Source organism: Meles meles, chromosome 15 (assembly GCF_922984935.1).
Source record: "Meles meles chromosome 15, mMelMel3.1 paternal haplotype, whole genome shotgun sequence".
NCBI lineage: Eukaryota > Metazoa > Chordata > Mammalia > Carnivora > Mustelidae > Meles > Meles meles.
The window spans coordinates 66,533,382-66,554,636 of record NC_060080.1 but is presented as its reverse complement, the minus strand read 5'-3'; the positions used below and the strand labels follow the sequence as shown (position 1 = coordinate 66,554,636).

The 21,255-nt window shown below is 38.7% G+C and overlaps 1 protein-coding gene across 1 annotated transcript in view; it reads right to left on the bottom strand.

Annotated features, from left to right (window-relative positions):
* Positions 1-21,255, bottom strand: part of EFEMP1 (EGF containing fibulin extracellular matrix protein 1) — a 60,053-nt gene that overhangs the window by 3,156 nt on the left and 35,642 nt on the right. The window contains exons 5-10 of the mRNA XM_045979770.1: positions 13,953-14,075; positions 10,080-10,199; positions 8,985-9,104; positions 7,766-7,885; positions 3,457-3,580; positions 3,177-3,372 (exon numbers count right to left, since the gene is read on the bottom strand). Coding sequence (XP_045835726.1) covers positions 3,177-3,372; positions 3,457-3,580; positions 7,766-7,885; positions 8,985-9,104; positions 10,080-10,199; positions 13,953-14,075 — 803 coding nt within the window. The remainder of the gene's footprint in view (positions 1-3,176; positions 3,373-3,456; positions 3,581-7,765; positions 7,886-8,984; positions 9,105-10,079; positions 10,200-13,952; positions 14,076-21,255) is intronic.

Genomic DNA, 21,255 nt, shown 5'->3' with positions numbered 1-21,255 from the left:
GAAGAGTAGGAGGTGAGGTTACCTACTTAAAAGAAGGGTCCAAGCTAAAAGGATGTCCAGACTGAACTCACCTTCTTCTCTATACTGGCTCCTTCTTCCCTATCTTAATAAATGGCTCCATAATCATTTACTGTTGCTCACAACAGAACCTTATGTTGGTTTGGTGCTATCTTTGGTGCCTCCTCTTCCTCCACCTCACCATAGCCCATGATTCACCAAGTCATGTAGTTCTTCCTATATCTTCATAAATCTCTCCACTGTTTTTGGACTCACTGCTACAGCCATCGGACCTCATTCTCTTGAACTACTAACTGGTCTCTTCACTTCTATTCTTGTCCCACTCCAATCCAGGCTCTGCAGTGTAGCCAGGCATCATTTTTTAACATGACAACCTGACAGCCATTCCTCTACCTGAAACCTTAATATGACCTTTAAGGTATTCTGTGATCTGCACCCTGCTCATCTCTCTAGGATCCTCTCAAGCGACTCCACTGGCAGTACTTGAGTTTCAGACCAAATGGACTGCTTTTTATTCCTTCCATTTGCTAGTCTTCAACTGCCGGTCTTCAGCTTAAGTCCACTTCTTTCAGAGGCTTCCGGACCGCTTCTATCTTCTTAGCAGTTGACTGGGTAGGCACTCATGAGCACTTGCAACAATTGTAATATTCAGCATACTTGAGAGCACTTGCTCAGTATCTTGGCCATGAGCTCCACTGGGACAGGGATTGGCTTAATTTTATTCACTGTTGTATCTCTAGGACCCAGCATGGTGCTTGACCCTTGAAGGTAACAGTAATACCTTAAAGGCACTAGTTGAATTAATTCATTCATTTAAAAATATTTTTTGAACAACTGCTCTGTGCCAGGTATATTCCTTGTGCTGAGTATAGAAGAGTGAACAGACAGGTAAAGTCTGCTCCCATTAGACCCACACTGTAGACCATACAAGAAAATAGGCTCAATAAGGCATAGATACTGGGTGGTACGGATGGGGAGAATGGTATTCTGCCTTCAGTTTTATGTACTACTTCTTTACACTATATCCTCTTTTCTAAGGAAGAAGGTTTTCTCAGTATTCTCCTAAAAGGAATATAAATAAAATCCTATACTCTATAGATCCTTCAAAGATCATGTCCAGTATCATGACCATCAGGAAACATTCTTTAACTGTTCCAGCCAACATTAATTCTTTGATGTCTTGGACCATGGAATTAAACAAACACAAAATTGCTCCCTTTCTCCCCCCATAGATGTTAACTTTTGCCACATGTAATATTTAAAGCTCTTTAAAGTAAGGAAATATGTATTACATGCACCTGGCATGGGACTGAGCATACAGTAGGAGCTTAATTAAGGTCTGATTATTTTAATGCATCAAATACCCTCTACACAAGTGGATTTTCAGTAGAAAAATTCTGTAGGATTTAACCCAACTACTTATTCAATTATGTGATAAGAAATAATCTTAAAATGACTTTTTATTTCAAATAGTTTTTGTTTCAAATAACTTAATATTTAACTCTGGGATTAGCAAAATTGCCAAAGTTTTATATTGTTCATGGAAAAAAAAGATTTTATGTGAGAAAAACACTGTGAGAATTTATACTTGAAAATATCTAGTCGATAAATGCACAGATATGAATCATAAAACTTTTAAAAGTGCTATGTTTATTGCAAGGAGAATAAATTGCTGGAACTTTGCTTAACTGTTTGTTGATTATGCTTTTCTTAAATTATTTAAGAAATAATTTCTTATTTCTTAATTATTATTTTCTTAAATAATAGCTAAAAGTTCAAAGTGGAAAACTATTTTTAAAAAAGATTTTGACATGAACCTATTTTATTACTATGGGTTACAAATAATGTTATTTGTTTGGGCTAGAATTATTAAACTGGCATTATCTGAATGGCATGAAATTCATTTAGAGTAAACTTCTTAAAAATATCTAGTCTATCTCAAATTTAAAGCATCAAGTGTTAAAGAGGTTTATTCTTAGCTATTAGAAAAAAGAACAGTAATAAATTTTGGGTTGGATTTTTCTCTTCAGAAGTTGGTCATGAGAAATTAATCATTTCTAATTTACTGGCAAAGAAGCAGAATCACATAATTCTGGAGTTGGAAGGGAACTTAATATATCAAAGAACGGGATAAACATGTAAACATTAAGAATCTGTAAACTTTACCACAAGGATGAATTTCCCAATTTATTTTTCATGTTCTGAAAATGAAATATTGACTTTAAAATTTGATTAAAAATGAAGAGTGCCCAAAGGAGTTTTGAGAAAATTGTAACTTGATGAATAACATCCTTAGCGTGAAACAGTTACCGGAACCCTGCAAACTGCTTGGTGGGGTGCCGTCATTTGCACATGAAGTGTTGAGCCGTATTTGAAATATGTCAGAATTTTCACCTAAAATGACCTTGCTGAGATGTTGCCTGGGGCCTGGAAGGCTGAGGCACGGGAGTCAGGGAGATCTGCTTGGAAGCCCTTAGAGGGATGAGGGGGTACAAGAGCCAGTTTAAAGGAAGAGCCAGGGATAAGGGGAAGCAAAGATAACCACGAAGAAAGAAATGGCAGAATTGAGAGCAAGATTTTATATAGGCAATGAAAGAAATGGAAAACTCAAAGGTGACCTCACATTGTCTGCCTGGAAGTTTGCAAGAAGGCTGCAACTATTGGCACATTTGGCGCCGGGGGTTGGGGTCATTGTTCAGGGGCTTCTAGGTTTCGGTTTTGGTGTGAATGTAAATCATCTTGCAGATGTAACAACAAGGAATTTATGGTTTTTGAAAAGCTCTCCTGGCATTATTTTTTCTATGTACAATGAAAGAACTATCACTGATTTGTGGTATCTATTTGGAGTGTGTGTGTATGTGTATGTAGGCCTGTGTTCTGCTGGTCACACACAACTCCATTAGAGTCTACAACTCCATTGGTATCTAAGTGACTTTAGAGAAGCTACTAAATATGTGTCTCACTGTTCTGCAAAAACGGAGAAGAAATATTAGTATCTATCTGACAGTGTTACCAGGAGGATCCAGTGAGATAATGCACACAGGAAGATCGTACACAAACTCCTTAAATGTTAGCTTTCCTTCCAAGTGAATACTGCCAAACCACAGCAAACTTGCACCTGTTCCAACAACTATGGCTGCCCTCAGGGTACTACTCACTCTTAGGTAGAACTCTCCATTTTCATTTCCAGATTTAATCCGAAAAGTATTGATGGTGTTGGCATAAATGGTTGTGGCCTGTATCTGGAAGATGTCTGATGGCACAGACCTATCTGATCGGATGCTCATGTACTTGTAGACTATAGACTGGGGAAGTTCTCGGCACACCGCACTTGAGACTGGGCAAACACATCGGCTGCAGAGAAAAACAAAAGTATTTCCCAGTTTAGCGTGGTAAGACCAGAAGCTTCTCACTTTCAAAAGCTCTGATTTTTCTTACTTCTCTGATGTTAGAACGTAAGGATCTTGACAAGGATTTCGCGGGTAACAACGGAAGCCACCATGGTAATTCCAACACATTTCATCTTCCCGACATTCATTTGTGGTCTCACACTCATTTATGTCTGTAAACACATAAGAGTAAAGAATTTACTGATGTGAGAAAATTGTATAATACTTGGTAGCTTCACTTCTTGTGCTGTGCTTCCCTTGGGCCGTGTAATCCAGTCCCAGAGCATCAAGTCTCCACCCGCATGCCTTGCTTACCAAAACCACACCTCTAGGCTTTACCTTTCTGGGAAGCCCCTGAGTCAGTCAAATGCCTTCTCCTTTGGTTTTGCTTGCTGCTTTCCCAGTGAGAAGGCCCTCCCCACCCTAATGATAAAAATCTCATCTAACCAGCACACTTCAAGGCCAAACTGAGATGCCTCTTCCTTCCTCAGCCTTCTAACCCTCCAGGCAGAATTTATTCTAATCGTTCAGTGCACTTATCCATCTCTTATTTAAGTCCGTTTTATCTTATAATTAACTATTGCCATATCTATATTCTTAACTAAATTACAATCTCCCCAAGGGCAAGAATTGGTGTCTTTCACTTTTATATAAGCTCGGTCAATGGCTAATGTCTGGGTTTGAATTCAACAGATGAACAATAGGTGCTTGATAAAAAGATCATAAAATGACATATACACAAATCTGCTTGGAATGACTCAGCTACATCTGTCCTCAATTAAATGCAATGAACTCAGGTCCTACTCAGTCTCACGTCTATAAGCACATTAAACTTATCCCAGATCCCCCATACAACCTGAATCTGTCTGGATCTCTACTGCCTTGCGTGGCATAGCTATTTAGAGACAGTGTGGAAGAAGGTGCATTAAAGAAGGGGCTGTGGTGAGAGGCAAGCCAGGAAGAGGCAGTAAGAGGAAGACAGAAAGGGAGAGAGTCTCAGAAAAAGAGGGCTGTGAGAAGGCCAGGCTGGACACAGACTGGTTTGGGACTTGGGAATTAGGAGCCTCCAGATGACATCTGAGAGAACACTTCCACTAGAGAGCCATTATAGTTACTATTAGAACAGCAGCAATGAAAGCTCTATTAATATTCACTTCCCTGGCTATGCCTACCTCCCTTTACATTTGAATAATGATTTAAATTTTATCCATTATAAGGCTTTTCTGAATCTTTCTCCTCAGTTAACCAGACACTTTCATTCATTCATTCACTCATTTCATAAGTGATTTACCAAATCCCTGCTGCAAGCCAGGAATGGGCTAGTTGCTGAGGTTAAATCTGTTTTTCCTATCAGAATTCTCATACCCCATGTTCTTTTTTGGGGGGCCTTTATTGCTCTCTTCTTTGCATTATTGAAATCTGCATGTTTGTCTTAACCCTCTTATTAGCTTATAAACCCCTTTAGGGCAGGACTATGGTATCCATCTTTACATCCCCTTATCACCTAGCACTAATGCACTCAGGGGCACCTGGCTTTTAAGAAATAAAATGAACTAAGTTGCTCTTCACACAAATCATGTAGACATAGGTGAGAGAGATATTATCTCTACTTGACATGGAGAAAAAAACAAATAAGGGTTAAGTAAGTGGCTCAAGTTCATACAGGTACTAACAGGCATCTTTCCACTGTAAGGTAGTACATCTTCTAAATGAAAATAATTCCATGCCTTTTCTTCAGAGGAAAAAAAATTCTTTTAGTTTCCAAACTGGCCAAAGCTATCTGGAACCTAAGAGGAGACTGGAAAATTTCCAAGAGTTTCTAAGGGTTAGTTATACAAAGTGTCTTCTTTTGGACTGGCTATGGCTAAAGAAATAATTTAGATCCCTTAGAAGAAATCGTAATTGACTTGTCCTTTCAATATTCTTCACTTCTCTGAAAAATAAAGATGCTGTTAGCTACAAGTTAAACTAAGACTGGTTTGTTATATAGAGACCAAGAATGGCAAAAGGAAATGTTATGTAATAGTTTCATTGATTACTTCCATTAATTTAGAGCCTGGCATAATCAATATCTTAATCCTTCTGGAATTTTTTTCAGGAATTATCAATAGTATTAAAATATTTTATGAATGTGTGTCTGTGTATGTGTATTCTCTGTCTCTGTTTCTCTGTCTCCTTCTCTGTGTCCCCCTTCCACCCAAACACACAGAGTTTTCATTTTTGCAAGGTTGTGGAAATGAGAACAATTATTTCATCCTCAAAATAAGCCTTTTGGTTTTACTTTAGTCTATGAATGAGTTTGGGAAGAGATAATTTTAGTGGAGAAAACCAATTGGTTTGTACCTTAAAAGAATGTTAAGTCTCTCTCATAAAAATGTTTTGGCTTAACTAAACATTCTGGAGCTGCATATTTTCAAGATATAATACTCATGGATCCCTTATTTGCAATTCCAGTGCATTTTACTCCTCTAATTGTAATGGATACGTTTCCCTACACATAGGGTAGGCAGGTAAGATTTCACTGTATGTTAATTTACTTCTGTCTTTTGTTGAGTACCAAATCCACTTATGATCAGAAACACAGAGACATTTATTTGAAGGACTCCAGGGAAATGGGTTAAGATATCCCATTGGCTAACATTTTCCTCCATGTAATATTCATTTTAAAGGTTTCAGGCTCAGAAAATAAAGTCACTGGAATGCAATGTTTTTCCACAATTAGCATTAGAGTCTCTAGAAACCTGGAAAGGTGTATAAAGGTGTTCATTGCGCAATGAATGGTATTCTGATTATGCTCATACTTAGTGATTGGAGTCTAGTTGAATGATCATATGTATACTATAAAATCCCAGGTCCTGGGTGTTCCTCTGAGTTAGTATTCTCCTGTAAAATCATGATATAGACTGAGAATCCCTAGTGTCTCCTTTCCTTGATATTTTTCCCTTTCTTAAAGGATTTTACTACCCTTGTTATGTCTTTTCTCAGTTCTGATTAAAGGGGACTTTCTAGGGCAGATTTGCTACGAGTCACTTGTGTTGCTAAGTAAATTTTATGAAAACATCTTGGATTATAAGTCTTTATAGTTTACAAATAAATGTTATCTCATTTCATGCTCATAACTCCCTTTTTAAAATGAGAAAGCTGAGGCTTAGAGATGTTTGATAATTTGTTCAAGATTATACAGATAGAAGGTGGTACAGCTAAGACTAAAAAAAAAACGTTCTGTCTTCAAGTTCAGTCATTTTCCCCACTCTTTCACTGCTTTATGTAAATATAAGTGTCTATTCTAGCTTTTCTGGGATTAACTATATTTTTATTTTATCTAAGCAGAATTTTCCCTGTTAAAAATATTTGAAACTACATGTAGCATTGGAGGTATGTAGGTATGAAGACCACCCGAATGTTTCTTTTAAAACTGGACCCTAGGATATTAGCTATTTTTGGATCAATAGTTTTTTGGTGAAGAATTCAAGCACATTTAAATACACACAAGGCTGATTTTCTCAGCACCTAAATTACTACCCAGTTTATAACCTTGGTGATTTAGAGGATATGAGACTGGTTTGAGGTTTGCCTAACCCACATATTAATTTTATTCTCTAGACTCAAACTGATGGTGAAATATTTTAATAATTTAATCTTTTTGGTCAGGTGATTAGAAGATGTGTATGATAGAGATTATGTAGGCTGTATAGAAGAAGTATCAATATTTTATTAAGATTTTTTGTACCGGGCGCCTGGGTGGCTCAGTGGTTTAAGCCACTGCCTTCGGCTCAGGTCATGATCTCAGGGTCCTGGGATCGAGTCCCGCATCGGGCTCTCTGCTCAGCAGGGAGCCTGCTTCCCTCTCACTCTCTCTGCCTGCCTCTCTGCCTACTTGTGATCTCTCTCTGTCAAATAAATAAATAAAATCTTAAAAAAAAATTTTTTTTTTGTACCTTAAGAAAGAAAAACAATTACTTTAAGTTTTAAGAAGTCAGTGTTGGGGTGCCTGGTGGCTTAGTTGGTTAAGCGACTGCCTTCGGCTTGGGTCATGATCCTGGAATCCTGGGATCGAGTACTGCATAGGGCTGCCTGCTCCTCAGGGAGTCTGCTTCTCCCTCTGACCCTCCCCTTTCTCATGCTTGCACTCTCTCTCTCAAATAAATAAATAAATAAATCTTTTAAAAAGTCAGTGTTAACTGAATAATTCTCTTTTTATGAGATGTGCATATTACATTATGAACAAAGGAAAAAAGAGCTCAGATTTTATTCAAGAGAGAAAAAATGAAAGTCTCCGGTAGAGAATCTTACAAGTTTCTCCCTGTTTTTTCTGGTTAAAAATGAACACTTAACAGATACAAAAACAATAAACTCACCCTGACAGGTTCTACTTCTCACCACTTGGTATCCCTGGGGGCACATACATGAGAATTTCCCAGGTTCATTGACACACTGATACTGACACAGGTAGCTTGAGGTTCTGCATTCATCAATGTCTGTTGAATCAGACAAGAGCAGGGACACAGAGTTGAAAAACTTACAGGTCACTACTTTGGTAATAATTTTAAAGATAAGGTAAGAGGGTAAAAATCCTGCAAACTCAAAAACAGAAATATAATACTTTGTAAGATGCTTGAGGGAAAATTCTACAATATTAGCTCATTTCCTCTAGAATTTCACCACACAAAGAGTTTTCTTACCATCAGTTTGAGTCAATCACTGATGAAAGTTTGGCAAATCTTGGACCTAACCATACCGACTGAGCAGACTGAATGAATTGGGATTTAAGGGAAAGAATGCTTTGCATTTCTCAATTGGTGATGTCCTTGTAGTTTGCTCAGACGTACAGAGGCAGCTGTCCAGAGCCAGTCCCTTTTGGTTTTGAGTATAGTGGCATGATATGAGGCTTCCCTGGGTGGGGTATAACATTCGTGGCCCCAAGTAAAGCTGGAAGGAAATCAGAGACCTCAAGTGTCAATGGCATCCCCCTCAGGATGTCTTATGCCTTCTGAGTTGCACAGTGGAACATGCATGGCGATGGACTTTGAAGGTCATCCTTCCAATTAAATGGCCCTCTTTTTACTCATGTGGCAACTTAAGAAATGTGTCCAAGTCACACAGTGGCAGGAGGAAGACTAGAGGACAGGCCTCTTGGTTCATATTCTAACGTTTCTGACATGTGCTTATCTCTCTTCAAATTTAAATGTGCATACCAGCCGCCTGGGATTCTTGTTAAATGCAGCACCTGACTCAGTAGGTCTGGTCTGGGGCCTGACATCTGTATTTCTCCCAAGTAGAGACAAGGAAGTGTCAGTGCTGCTGGCCATCAGATCACTTTGAGAAACAAGACACTGGAACACCCCTTCTGATTATTAGACTCAGCCTACATCTAATACTTCAGTTATTTTGTTCCTTCTCCTTTCTCTTGATAACATGCTAAAAAAGCAATGTTATAATTGAACTTAATTATCTGGATTTTAAAATAGAATTTCCATGGTGAAAAATTTGTTTTCATAAACAGGCACAACATTGGATAAAGCAACAGCAATTATACAGATTGAACTGTTATCACAAATTATTTGGAAAATATTTTACCTTCACAGTTGAGCCTGTCACTGCTCAGCTCATATCCTTGATTGCACTGACAGATGAATGAGCCAAGAATGTTGTAGCATTGCTGAGCACATTGATTGCTAGCATCACATTCATTTATATCTGAAAGGAAACATTATATACATTTATGTATCTATGTCTTAAAACATATCCTTGCCTTTTTGTACCTATGCCATCTAATGATAAGTGAATGATTCCCGGGTTGGATTCTTTGCCCTGCAGAAGCTCACTGGAGAATATCCATTCAGGTTTCATATTTGTTGGGATAACTTCAAACGTCTGTCATGCACTTCTTTTAGAAATACCAGAATATTTCTTTCTGGGAATGACAGTTAGTTTTGTGTTTGATGAATCTTTCTAAAAGAATTTAATGATTCTAATAAATATACATTCCAGTATCTATTTTCTTTTTATTGTTGTTCAGATGTGAACTGTCAAGTCTATAAATAATTGATAGAAGACATTCATATTGATACAGTCTCTCAGCATGCTGTGGTGAAGATTTATCTGTGCTATTTATTACTTTTTAAATGGGTTCTGTTAAATTCCATTACAATTATAACATAAGCCGTTGAGACCCATACAGAGTTTTGCAATGCTCTAAGGCACTGAAAATATTGTGAAAAGGCATTTTTCCTGCACTAGATTCTTTCCATGTCATGCCAATCCTAAAACTGTGTGCTATGACACTGCATTCTGAAAGGGGAGAGGAAGCATGTAAAAATCAGATGCACTTTCACTGAAAATTTATGTACTTGGACTTACAATAACCCATTGGCACCTTCCGCATTTATATCACACACTGCTGACTAATTAGTGTGTGTATATCAATTGATCTGTAGTTTTTTACATCTTTGATACACCCACAGAGGATAAGTAAAACCAAGGTTAACAAAGCTTTCCATTCACATCTTGATGTGTTTTAAGAAACAGATTGGTTATTGTCTTTTCAGCTTTACGTAGGGAAGGTAATGCCAGTTCACTCAAGAGCACAGAAAACTGGAAATATTGCAACATGCCGTGATGTTTGTTTTGAAGACAGAAATCAGTCAGTATGGCAGTTTCCCCAAATCTTACCTACACAGGTATAGTTGTTTGCGGCCAACTGAAATCCAGGACTGCACTGGCAATAAAAGGATCCTGGTGTGTTCACGCATCTTTGGTGGCAATATGGAGGGATGGTACATTCATCTATGTCTAGGTTATCAGGCACACAAAGAGAACCACGTTATTAACTATCCACAGCTGTTAGCTCTTTAGTTCTCACCGGAACATTATCTAGAAAACCTAGCTGGAGAAAAATCTCATTTTAAAGGTAATTCTCTCCCTCTCTTTCTAAATTAGGGTTTGCTTTTAAAAAATATACTTTGGTTTGCATTCTACAGTTGAGTGAGATGTTAAAAACAAAGACTTCATAAAGCTGGTTGAGTGGGTTGAGATTTAAAGACAGAAAAACAATGAAGACTATTTCACACACACACACACACACACACATATATATATGAAAATGTATGTCAGTTTGGGGATCTAAAAGATTATCTTTAATTACAGAAGGGAAAAAGGACTATGGAAGAATCAACGGATGTAGCATAAAACTAAGAGAAAGGAGGCGTGTCCTGCCGCTCAGCTGGTGACGTTGGCCAAGTATATAAACATTTGGCTCCTTGGTTTTTTCTTTTGTATGTGGATGGTAATGCTTGCTATGTGTATCTTACGACATTTCTGTGAGAACCAAATGAAAGAACACTGTGGAAAGAGTAGGATATGCTAAACAAATTATCTCTTGAGAGTGCCCTCTGACACTCTGGTGAAATGTTCCAGGCTGTGTTCTTCTCAGATAAATATTTCCAGCTATAAAGTGGTCAGTTGAGAATGTGTGGAGTAGGATTAACATCTTAGAAGCATAATAAAATTTCATTAACTCTACACTCCTCTAACATGGCCTGTGTAACTTAAAATAACAATTATGCATGTACAAAGTAAGACAGCAATGACACTACCTTATGGTAAAAAACAAAAACAAAACAATACTTTATGCTGAGTTCCTCTGACTGAAACGATGCTCAAGTGGCCTCCGGGTCACCTGGGATGACTCTCTGTTCTGGCACTAGCATGGTCTTAACCTCTCAGAGCTTCCATTTCCTCTTCTGTAAGTGATAACACAACTTGTGGTAGACTTTTGGGGAGGATAACATGAAATTATACTCGTAAAAAACAGGTAAAAATAGATGGCAGCTATTATTAATAGACTGCCAAATATATTTGATTTCACTTCAGTATTGAAATAGAAGGTAATGACATTGGCATGGCTTTCTACCTCATTTATTGAGGTGTCTGCTCAGATGTCACCCCAGGGAGGCCATCCCTGTCCATCCATATCAAATGGCTTCTTCTGTCCCATCTGTCCTTTTTTTCTGCTTTGTACCCATTTTTCTTTCTCTGTAGCCACTGACACTCCTTCCCATTGTGTTATGTGTTTATTTGATTCTTATCTGTCTCCCTCACTATAATGCTAGGCAAAGAATACCTGTCTCCTCTTTAGGTGAAGGTAGAATATTTTTTTTTTTTTCTGTTCACTGCTGTGTGCTTAATACCTGGAACAGGGTCTGGTATAGTAGGTGCTCAATAAGCATCAGTTGAGTGAGCGTAGGCTTTATACTAATTAAGACCAATTTTAGCATAGTTCTTCCTACTACGCAGTACTGTAGCCAGTTGCCAGCATTGACAGCTAATTTGTATAAATGGTCCCTTCCAATAGTTCCGTGAAGGGCGTGATTCTGTAAAATGTGTTTGTTTACCATGAAGGCCCAGCACTTAGAACAGTATCTGGTACACAGTCAGCGCTCAGTAAAGACCTGATGATTAAGTGATGCATGTCTTCTCAACCAGTGAACATCCAGTGAATCATTGTTATTTTCAAGCACTGTGTTTGGCACTATAGTTTTATAATGATGATAAATACATACAGTATACCCTGTCTAATATGTTAGAAAGGGAGGAAAACATATTATTGCATGGAATGATAAGATCAATGGTAGAAAGCTATAGAAAGGACAGAAAGAGCACCATTCTGCTCAAGGTGCGATCTGCTGACTACTGTTGGTCCACGTACTATTTGGGCCAGTCTGCAACAAATAACTACAGAATTGTAGTTATTTGTTGAGGATATGTGATTAGGAATAGCCATTTGTGTTACCACAACATTTTTACCATACTGTATAATAGTGTTGATCTGCAACAGACTGGAAATTAAAAGAAAAAAAAGAAAGACTCATAGGTTTGAAAAGTAGTGAGGTAGAGGAGGGAGTAACGAATCACAGCTGGGTAAATCATGGAAGACTTCCCAGAGGAAGTGACCCTGAGCTGGGATTTGGAAACCGAATAGGAGTTTGCCAGGGCTGCATGTTCCTCGTGTGAAAGAGCTTATGTAGAGGTACTAAAGTGTGAAACTGTGTGATGTATGTGGGGAACTATAACTAGTGGACAAGTCTGCAGTGTAATATTTTGGCGGGGAGAAAGGTGTTGATACAACAGAGCTGGGCAAGAATCTGATGGAAGAAGACCTTAGATGCTCTGTTGATGATGTGGATTTGGTTCTGTGGGTGAGGGGAACAGCAGGGATGCCACATAATTAGATCTGAATTTAAGAACATTTCCTCCTGCTATATCATATAAGGCTACAGTCATACACTTTATTCCCTTTAATTGTTCCCATAGTAGGTTGACTTAGTTCTTTTTCTGTACTTTTTATACCCTCAGTTGTTTATTTTGGGTTTGGGTGCCTGTGGTGTTTTCTACACAGTCTTCTCCTAAATCACAGCTTCAGTCACACAAGACCTGGGCCTTCCTCAGAGGCTGAGCATTCACCCCAGTACCTGGGCACAGCCCCGTGGTGAGCAGAACTGGGCCAGGGCCCATGAAGAGCTCAGTGTTGACATCCTGACATCAACAGTGAACATTCTCAGGCGAAAATCATTGCTAGCTTCCTGTCCCAACACTCTTATCCTCTGTTCCAAAGAGGAAATAAAGACTCCTCACTGATGTATGTTAAAAGGTGGTATGTAAATCACTACTAATATCATATAGATAGAATTGACACAGGGGGGCAGTAAGAAAGTTTTACTCCTATTGCAGGATGAACCTCTTGACTGAACTTCGAACACATTTACTGTTTACTGTTTACTTCTCATTTGCCAGTCAATCTCCTCACACTGTTCTTCCAGTCATTAAAAAATGCACAGAGCATCTATGTGGCGGGCACTTTCCAGGTTCTGGGGAAACAGCAGTGACACAAACCAGACCTGGCCCCTGCCCTCAGGTAGCTCAAATAGAGCTCTCAAATGGAGGCACGTGATGGACTTGGCTTTGCCTTCCCCGGACTGCACCCATGTGCAGCATAATGAATATTTAGTATGTGTCTGTTAACTTATCACACAATGATAGCACACAGCTCTTCTACCCAGGACTCGTCGCAGCTCCTAAGCACTCCCACGCACGAGCTCCGGAGTATGTAAGTCACTTGTCCAAAGCCTCAACGCGAGTCAGGGGTAGAGCTTGGATTTGAACCTCACCATGTGCCCTATAAGCTATGCTGTTTTATGAACCAGTGAATGAAGGTCACATAAGCAATGTTTTGGTGCTATAGCCTCCAAACAGCTAATTTAAAATTATTTTCTTGGTTGCTTTTGTGGTCCCATTCATACTCCAAATGTTTGCTTTTGCTTAGTCTAACATGTAGGCAATATTTTGATATCCAAAATATGCTCACCCTTTAAAGTTAGCTCTTTCTTGTTAATGTGGAAAATGGACCAGGAGTTTTAAGAATGAAAGAATAAGCAGCTGTTAGCTATCCCTCTCCAAATAAATAGGAGTACTTTGTTCTGAATGGCTGAGGTTTAAACAAGTAAGAAGTCTAGAACAGGATCTGGGTTATTGCTCTGCTGTACTTACCTACACACTGCTCTCCTCGCTTCTGGTACCCTGGGAGGCACTGACAGGTGAAGGAGCCTCGTAAATTGATGCACACTTGGTCAGTTCTGCAGTTGTGAGTCCCTGCAGTGCACTCGTCTATATCTGGTAAAGATAGCCAGCATAGAGCTTGAGTTGGTTGTGCAGATATTACTATTTCCTCCATTTAAAAAAACCCAACGGAGTATAGTTGACACGTAAGTGACATTAGTCTCAGGTGTACAAACATAGTGGTTCGACAACTCCATACAATACCTCATACTCACCGCAAGTCTAGCAGCCATCTGTCACCATACAATGATACTACTGTAGTGCCATTAACTACCTTTCCTCTGTTGAATTGCCATCATACTTTTTTTTAAAGAAAGAAAGTTTTTACTTTATTCTTAAAATAATACTCTGTAATTTTATTATATTAGAAATGTTTAAAACGATAAGTGATTTCAAGTGTTCAGAAAATAATTTCATAGGAGCCATGCTAACATTAGCCATGCCTGCTTTGGCTCACCTTATTTTCAGAAATGACACATTCGAGACATAGCTAAAGACAGTGTATTCTCATCTCTTTACCCACCCACCTACCACTGTCCTGGTAGGTGTGAATCCTTCCCTGAAATGTTTTTATACTTTTATTATAAATCCATCCTTTAGAATATGCAGTGTATCCATTGGAATATACAATGTCGTTTTATGTGTTCTAGTGTAAATTGTATAATACTTGCTTTTTCTACACAGTATACTGCATTTGAGATCATTTATGTTGACGTCTCTAAAGATCTGTCCAGATATAAATCAAACTTTAATACTGCACATTTCCTGTTGCTTTCTTTTTTTTAACTTTAATTGCAGGGTTGCCTGGGTGATTCAGTTGGTTGAGTCTTGATTTTTGGCTCATGTCATGATCTCAGGGTTGTAGGATGGAGCCCTGAGGCAGGCTCCATGCTCAGTGTAGAGTCTCCTTGAGATTCCTCCCTCTCCCTCTGCCCCTCCTCCACATGCACCCCCCCAAACAAAGAAACAAATAAATAAATAAATCTTAAAAAAAAAAACAAAAAAAAAACCAAAAACAAAACACTTTTGGAGTGCCTGAATGGCTCAGTCCGTTAAACACCTATCTGCCTTTAGCTCAGGTCATGATCCTCACCTGGGAGCCTGCTCTCCCTCTGCTCCTCTAACCCCTGCTCATGCTCTCTTTCTCTCTCTCAAATAAATAAATAAAATCTTAAAAACAAACAAACCCTTTCATTGCAAATTTCAAGATGCAAAGGATTCAACTTGATCATATTCCTCTAGGAGAGATAGACTGGTGTAGTTTAAAATACAACATTTTCTCCAAGCACTTCATTTCAGTTTAAAAAAATATTTCCCCAAACCAGTTCTATAATTTACTAAATGTGCCCTAAGGAGTAGGTAGATTATAGTTTTAGAAAAGTAAAATATGCTCAGTCATAATATAACGAATCTGTTATAATGCATTTCTTTGGGATCAAAATGTGATGTGAATTAGTACGCGTGCATTCATATTATAGTAATTTAAAGTGAACTTTAATTTTGCCTTTTCAACATTACCTTCGCATTCAATTAATTCTCTCCCATGATGAAATTAAATAGGTGAGTTAAGAAGACGAAAGGCTTATGTGATTTTGGCATTCTTCAACAACTGAAGAGTCTAAGCTTTGTTAAAAAACATCGTCAAACTTGGAATTCCTAGATGACAAATTTTGCATGAAAATGAAGAGCCTTAGATCATCACTGTGGCAAACCCAGGGTGGTGCTTTGGAACAAACAGTGGGCTAACATTCAATACAACAGATGAGCCGTCAGTAATTAGAATGTCTTCCTCAATTCCTGCCTTCCCTTAAAGAGAAAATTTGGATTTAACCACGTTAAAACTTGCAAAACCCATTTAATAAAGAAACTCAGAGACTGGTTCCTGCCGTGTTGCCTTTCAAGTCTATTTCCAGGGAGAGCTGTTGGACCAGTGTAAAAATGTAGGAGCTTCTTGTCGTAAGAGAGTTGTCCTCAGATACCGGTTTTGAATGATAACAGAGATTCTTTCCAAAAGAAAGAGGGAGGGGAGTTTCACTTATTTGTGGAGCATAACAAAAAACATGGAGGACATGGGGAGATGGAGAGGAGAAGGGAGTTGAGAGAAATTGGAAGGGGAGATGAACCATGAGAGACTATGGACTCTGAAAAACAACCTGAGGGTTTTGAAGGGGCGGGGGGTGGGGGGGGCGGTGGGAGGTTGGGGAAGCAGGTGGTGGGTAATAGGGAGGGCACGTATTGCATGGAGCACTGGGTGTGGTGCAAAAACAATGAATACTGTTACGCTGAAAATAAACAAATCAAAAAAAAAGAAAGAGGGAGGGGAGATGAAAAATACTCAAGGGATGTATGGCCATTTATTGGATAATACCCTCTACTTAACATGATTCTTTGAACCTGCTTTTGAAGTTGTGAATTTTTTGTGTTATTGCTTTTTATTTTTGTTTTGACATCCATGATCATCATCATCACTATTTCAAATCAGTGATTCTAACTCTGTCCTTTTAAGGTACTGTGCAGAAGTGCCACGATCTTGCTTTGAACTGATCTGTTCTTTTTTGTGTGTCTTATTATATTCTCATATGCACTTGATGAAAACATTTCTACTGGGGTTTCTTTCAGAGCTTTATGACTCGCTAATGCAGAAATGACAGCAGAATTCCTATTGTTTTATGTCAAGAGCATCTGCCAGCATTTGCAGTGATAACAGCCCTGAGAGATACCGAAATGTGAGATTCAGATGTGGCAAGTTTCCTCAGTACATGCTGGCAGGAGATCAAGGACTGGGGCTGGCTGCTGCATTTTCTAAGGGAGGCCTCACCAGTGACTGTGGCTTTTCTTTCCGAGACCTTTCTGCAAACCGCCTCCACCCCATTGCATTCCCGATGTCCTACAATTTCCTTCCTACTTTCTTGTTCAGTTCTAAGGCTCTTTGATAAATAGGGTAATATTTCCAGTGGACTTAATATATCATTAAATGGTTTTATTATTTATTTATTTAATTTTTTTCAAAGATTTTTTTTTTTTAATTTGACAGACAGAGATTGCGAGTAGGTAGAGAGGCAGCCAGAGAGAGTGAGTCCCAGAACCCTGGGATCATGACCTGAGCTGAAGGCAGGGGCTTTAACCCACTGAGCCATCCAGGCGCCCCTATATAGGTTTTAAACATAAAAACTGTGCTAACTGGACCTACCCCTTCTTAAGAACCAGGTCCGCTGAACTTCTGAGAAAGATTGTCGAATAAAAATGTTAGGTGAGTTACAATAATTCAATTACAATAATTCAATAATAAAAAAATACCACTGCCTCCACTACCCTACATTCTTTTCCTTTCTCTATCAAGACAAACAACAAACAACGAACAAAACTGCTCTAGGACTCACCACACCTGACATCGACTGGTGATATTTTTAACACACTTTGTACGTACTTGGACTCACTTTAATTTTTAATTCTTTCGGATGAGAAGCTTCCTGAAGTTCAATAAAACACAATTGCATGAAATCCCCTCCAAGAAATTATTCCAAAGGAGTTGAGTGTAGGCTTTGTCATACACCTTGAGCCGGATCTGCTAGGAAATGAATGGGCTACATTTTCATTTACAGCTTCTCCAACTCAAACTGAGACAATTTATCCTCTCCTTTGCTATCAGCAGTTATCTAATGCTGAAGGACACATCCACAGGATTTCTCTGAACTATCTTCGATTATACTACCAATTCATACCATTATTTAAATACAATTTTATTATTTTAAAAGTTGTAATTTGAGACCCTGTTATTACTTACTCATAGAGCATATGTCATATGAGACAGTCATGTAAGAATTGTTACGCATTGTTAAGCTCTTACACTTTTTTTTTTTTTTTTTTAAGATTTTATGTCTTAAATAATCTCTACACCCAACACGGTGTACTCAAACCCACAACCCTGAGATCAAGAGTAGCTTGCCCCACCGGCTGAGCCAGCCAGATGCCTCTACGCTTTTCTTTCCTACTTGAATGCATTTCTATTAGTCTTAAACATCAGGAGGTTAATGTGATAAGTCACTAAAACATACATCTATGTCAGAGACTCGAAGAATATTCATCCACTTGTGCTGCTGTATCAGAAGACCTGGTTTCCCCAGGTTTTTCATTCTATGAAAGGCCTCTGTGTTGGGAGTATCTTAAATGGCAAAAGCACTGATTTATTCATAAGGTAAAGGACTCAGGTCAGCCATGATTTTCATGGTAATCTAGGAAAAAGTACTCCAGGAGAGGTGGTTTTTGTTTTGCTTTTAAACGATCTATAATTTATCAACAAGAGTGAAGCTTACCATGTTCTTAAGCAATTAGTTAACACATTCCCTAGGCCCTGCCTCAAGCTCTTTGAGGATGGTGTCTATGTCTTACTTTTTTCTGTATTCCTGATGCCTAGCCGAGTGCATGAAACATTGTGGGTTTTCAATAACTGTTCAATAAATGGATGAATGAATGAATGAATGAATGATAATCATTTGCTGGAACCCTTGCCTGGACTTTGAGGGAAGTAGGATCAGTGTTTTATCTTATGGAAGTAACCATTTCCAAGGAAGGGTGATGGGCAAGATGTGAGAAACAGCAAAACCAGCAAGATGTCTGCACATGGAAACTGTAGGAAAACAATGATGTTGAGAAGTGCAGAAATGAGGAGGCATAAGGCAGCGTTGGAGGCGAGTGGCTGTGGAAGGTTTGCTGCGCCTGGGGAGTTTTGAGCTGCATTTTGAAGAAGGTGAGGAGGCTATTTCTAGGCAGGAAGCAGGCTGCAGTAGAAAACATCTGATGAAACAAACGCGGTCTGCAAGACAGTTGGGAGTCAGCATGGCTGGAGGGCCTGTGTGTGAGGACCCCGCTGCCCGGCCTGCTTGAAGGTGCTCATAAAGTAGGAGCTCAAGTCAAAAGCAAAAATTCAGAACCTTAAAGGTGGGATTGGAATTTGAATTGGACACCGCAGGGAGCAGCTCTGAACTATGTAGACACAGCTTAATGTAAACATACCCAAAGAACAAAATAATAGAGTGTGCTTCCTAAAATATCACAACACGTAAATCAACTCACATTTCATCATTCTAATGCATTAAGAATAGCTAAGGGCAGTATTTGGTGATTCCCTCATATTTCAAAAATGTGCCCACACTCTCCCTCCTAGTGATTTATACTGTTGTGGGTCCCTTTCTTGCTGACTTTGGCACCATCCTTTCTTCAAATAATGCAGTCTGATCTTTGCTCGGCTCTCGCTCCTAGCCTCTTTATCGCGCTGACCCCCAGTCTATGGAACTGCATATTTGGTTTCCTCTCAGAAGTTAATGGAGGCAACTGTGTCCACATCTCTGTGGTGTCCATTAAGTCCCTGCTTAGGCCCTCATTCTCTATGTTTTTGGCTCCTTCCCGTCATTCTGACTCATATTTCCCAAACCCCTGACTCATGCTGCTTTCTCTCTCTTATGCAACATTTTAATCTCGGCAATGTTCTTCTCATAATTTGATAACTTACCACGACATGGACATTCAGTATGTTTTCATGGGCAAACGTTTTCTGTACCTTAAATGCTCTAGGTGACCATGTAGACGTTGCTGCTTTAGGTTTAAAGAATAATTCAGAACTACTTTTGGAATAATCCACCACTGACAAGGGATGAGAACATACTGAAATAGGAGGAAGGGCCTAAAGTGATTTTGCATCTGTCACCGTCCAGGTGATCTTGGAACACGGCATCAAGTCTTTTTCTCTGCTCCCCCATCTGTAAAATAGGCTGTCCATCCTTACTGATGCATGGATTTTTTTTTTTTTTTTAAGTTCGGAGTCTTCAAAATATATCTTTTTGTTTCCAGACTGTACACTCTTAGAGCAAAACAGCCACACCTTTCCTAGTTCTGGGAGGAGCACTGTGCATGCTTTGTGAATATTACTTGATGGCGCTGTCCTTTGAGCTCCTGTGGTTAAAGCAAAGGCAGTGGTTAAATTCAAGTTGCTGTTTCTTCATCTGTGTGGATTTATAATCTTAGATCTTCGGCAACCATATTAATTTAATCTCATAAATGGTGTAAAGGTAGAAAAAAAGAGGTCAGGGATTCATGTTTGCTGTGTGTGAAGGAGCTACTTTATTCCTAGCCCCTTCCCTTCAGTTCCCTTCCCTTCCCTCTCCCCATCTTTCTTTCTCCCTTTCTCCCTCTCTCTTTTTTTATCTATCTATCTTTCTTTCTTTCTTTCTTACTATCTTTTCTCTCCTTTCTCCTTCCTTCCTCCCTCCCCCATCTCTCTTTTTTTCTTTCACATTCTTAACAATTTAGATAGATACCTATCTGCTCAGAATGATTGGTCCTAATCCTTTCTAGTGACAGCACAATAAATTAGTTCCCAGCACTTTTTTTACACTATAAAACTTTTAAAATAAAAGGGACTCATTGGGTAAGGATCTTCTTGTTATTTTGGGTCTTGGTCTTATTTTTCGGTATAATCTTGGAAGTAGGAGCTATCTCAAAAAGTGCTGAGAGCATTGCTGTTTTACTACTTCCTTATCCATTCATGGCTCTTAGAAATAATAATCAGGGTATTTAAGACAGTAAATTATATTGCTTAAGTTTTGACTAGGAAGGAGGTGTGTGATATTTTATATAACCTCATATACAAATCTATTAAAATTCTAAAATTAACTGGGATAAAAATAGGTATTAGCAATAAACATCTATTATTTGATTAGAGAATTGGATCTGCATCCTCTGATTTAATCCTGATCACAGCTTTGTGGAATAAGTGGTCACATCATGCACAATTTATGGAAGAGGCAGGAGGACATCACTGAAATGTAGACTCATAAGGTGACCTGCCCAAGGTCACACAGAGTAGCAATTCAAATCACAGATTTCCATTTTGCCCCTAAGTTTAGGTCTCCATAAAGACTTATTTCCTAAGAGCTCTGGATAGCAGACCTTTAATTGTAGTTTTATGTATGTATATATATTTAATTTTTCTTAGAAGAAAAGAGAGGGTCGCTCATATGTAGTGCCTTGATTCCTCCCTCGTGTCTTTCTTCTACATTAGAATAACATTCACAGCTCTCCAAGTCTTCTGTTTCCCTCCCTAGTCCTTAGCCAATTATCAACAATTTTTGTCAAAGACTTTCTATTTCCCTTGCTGCTTCTTTCATAGTACTGGAATCAGATTTATCTGGGCTAAATGCCCAGTTCTAGTTAGCTTTTCACCCTTCTGAAATTAACA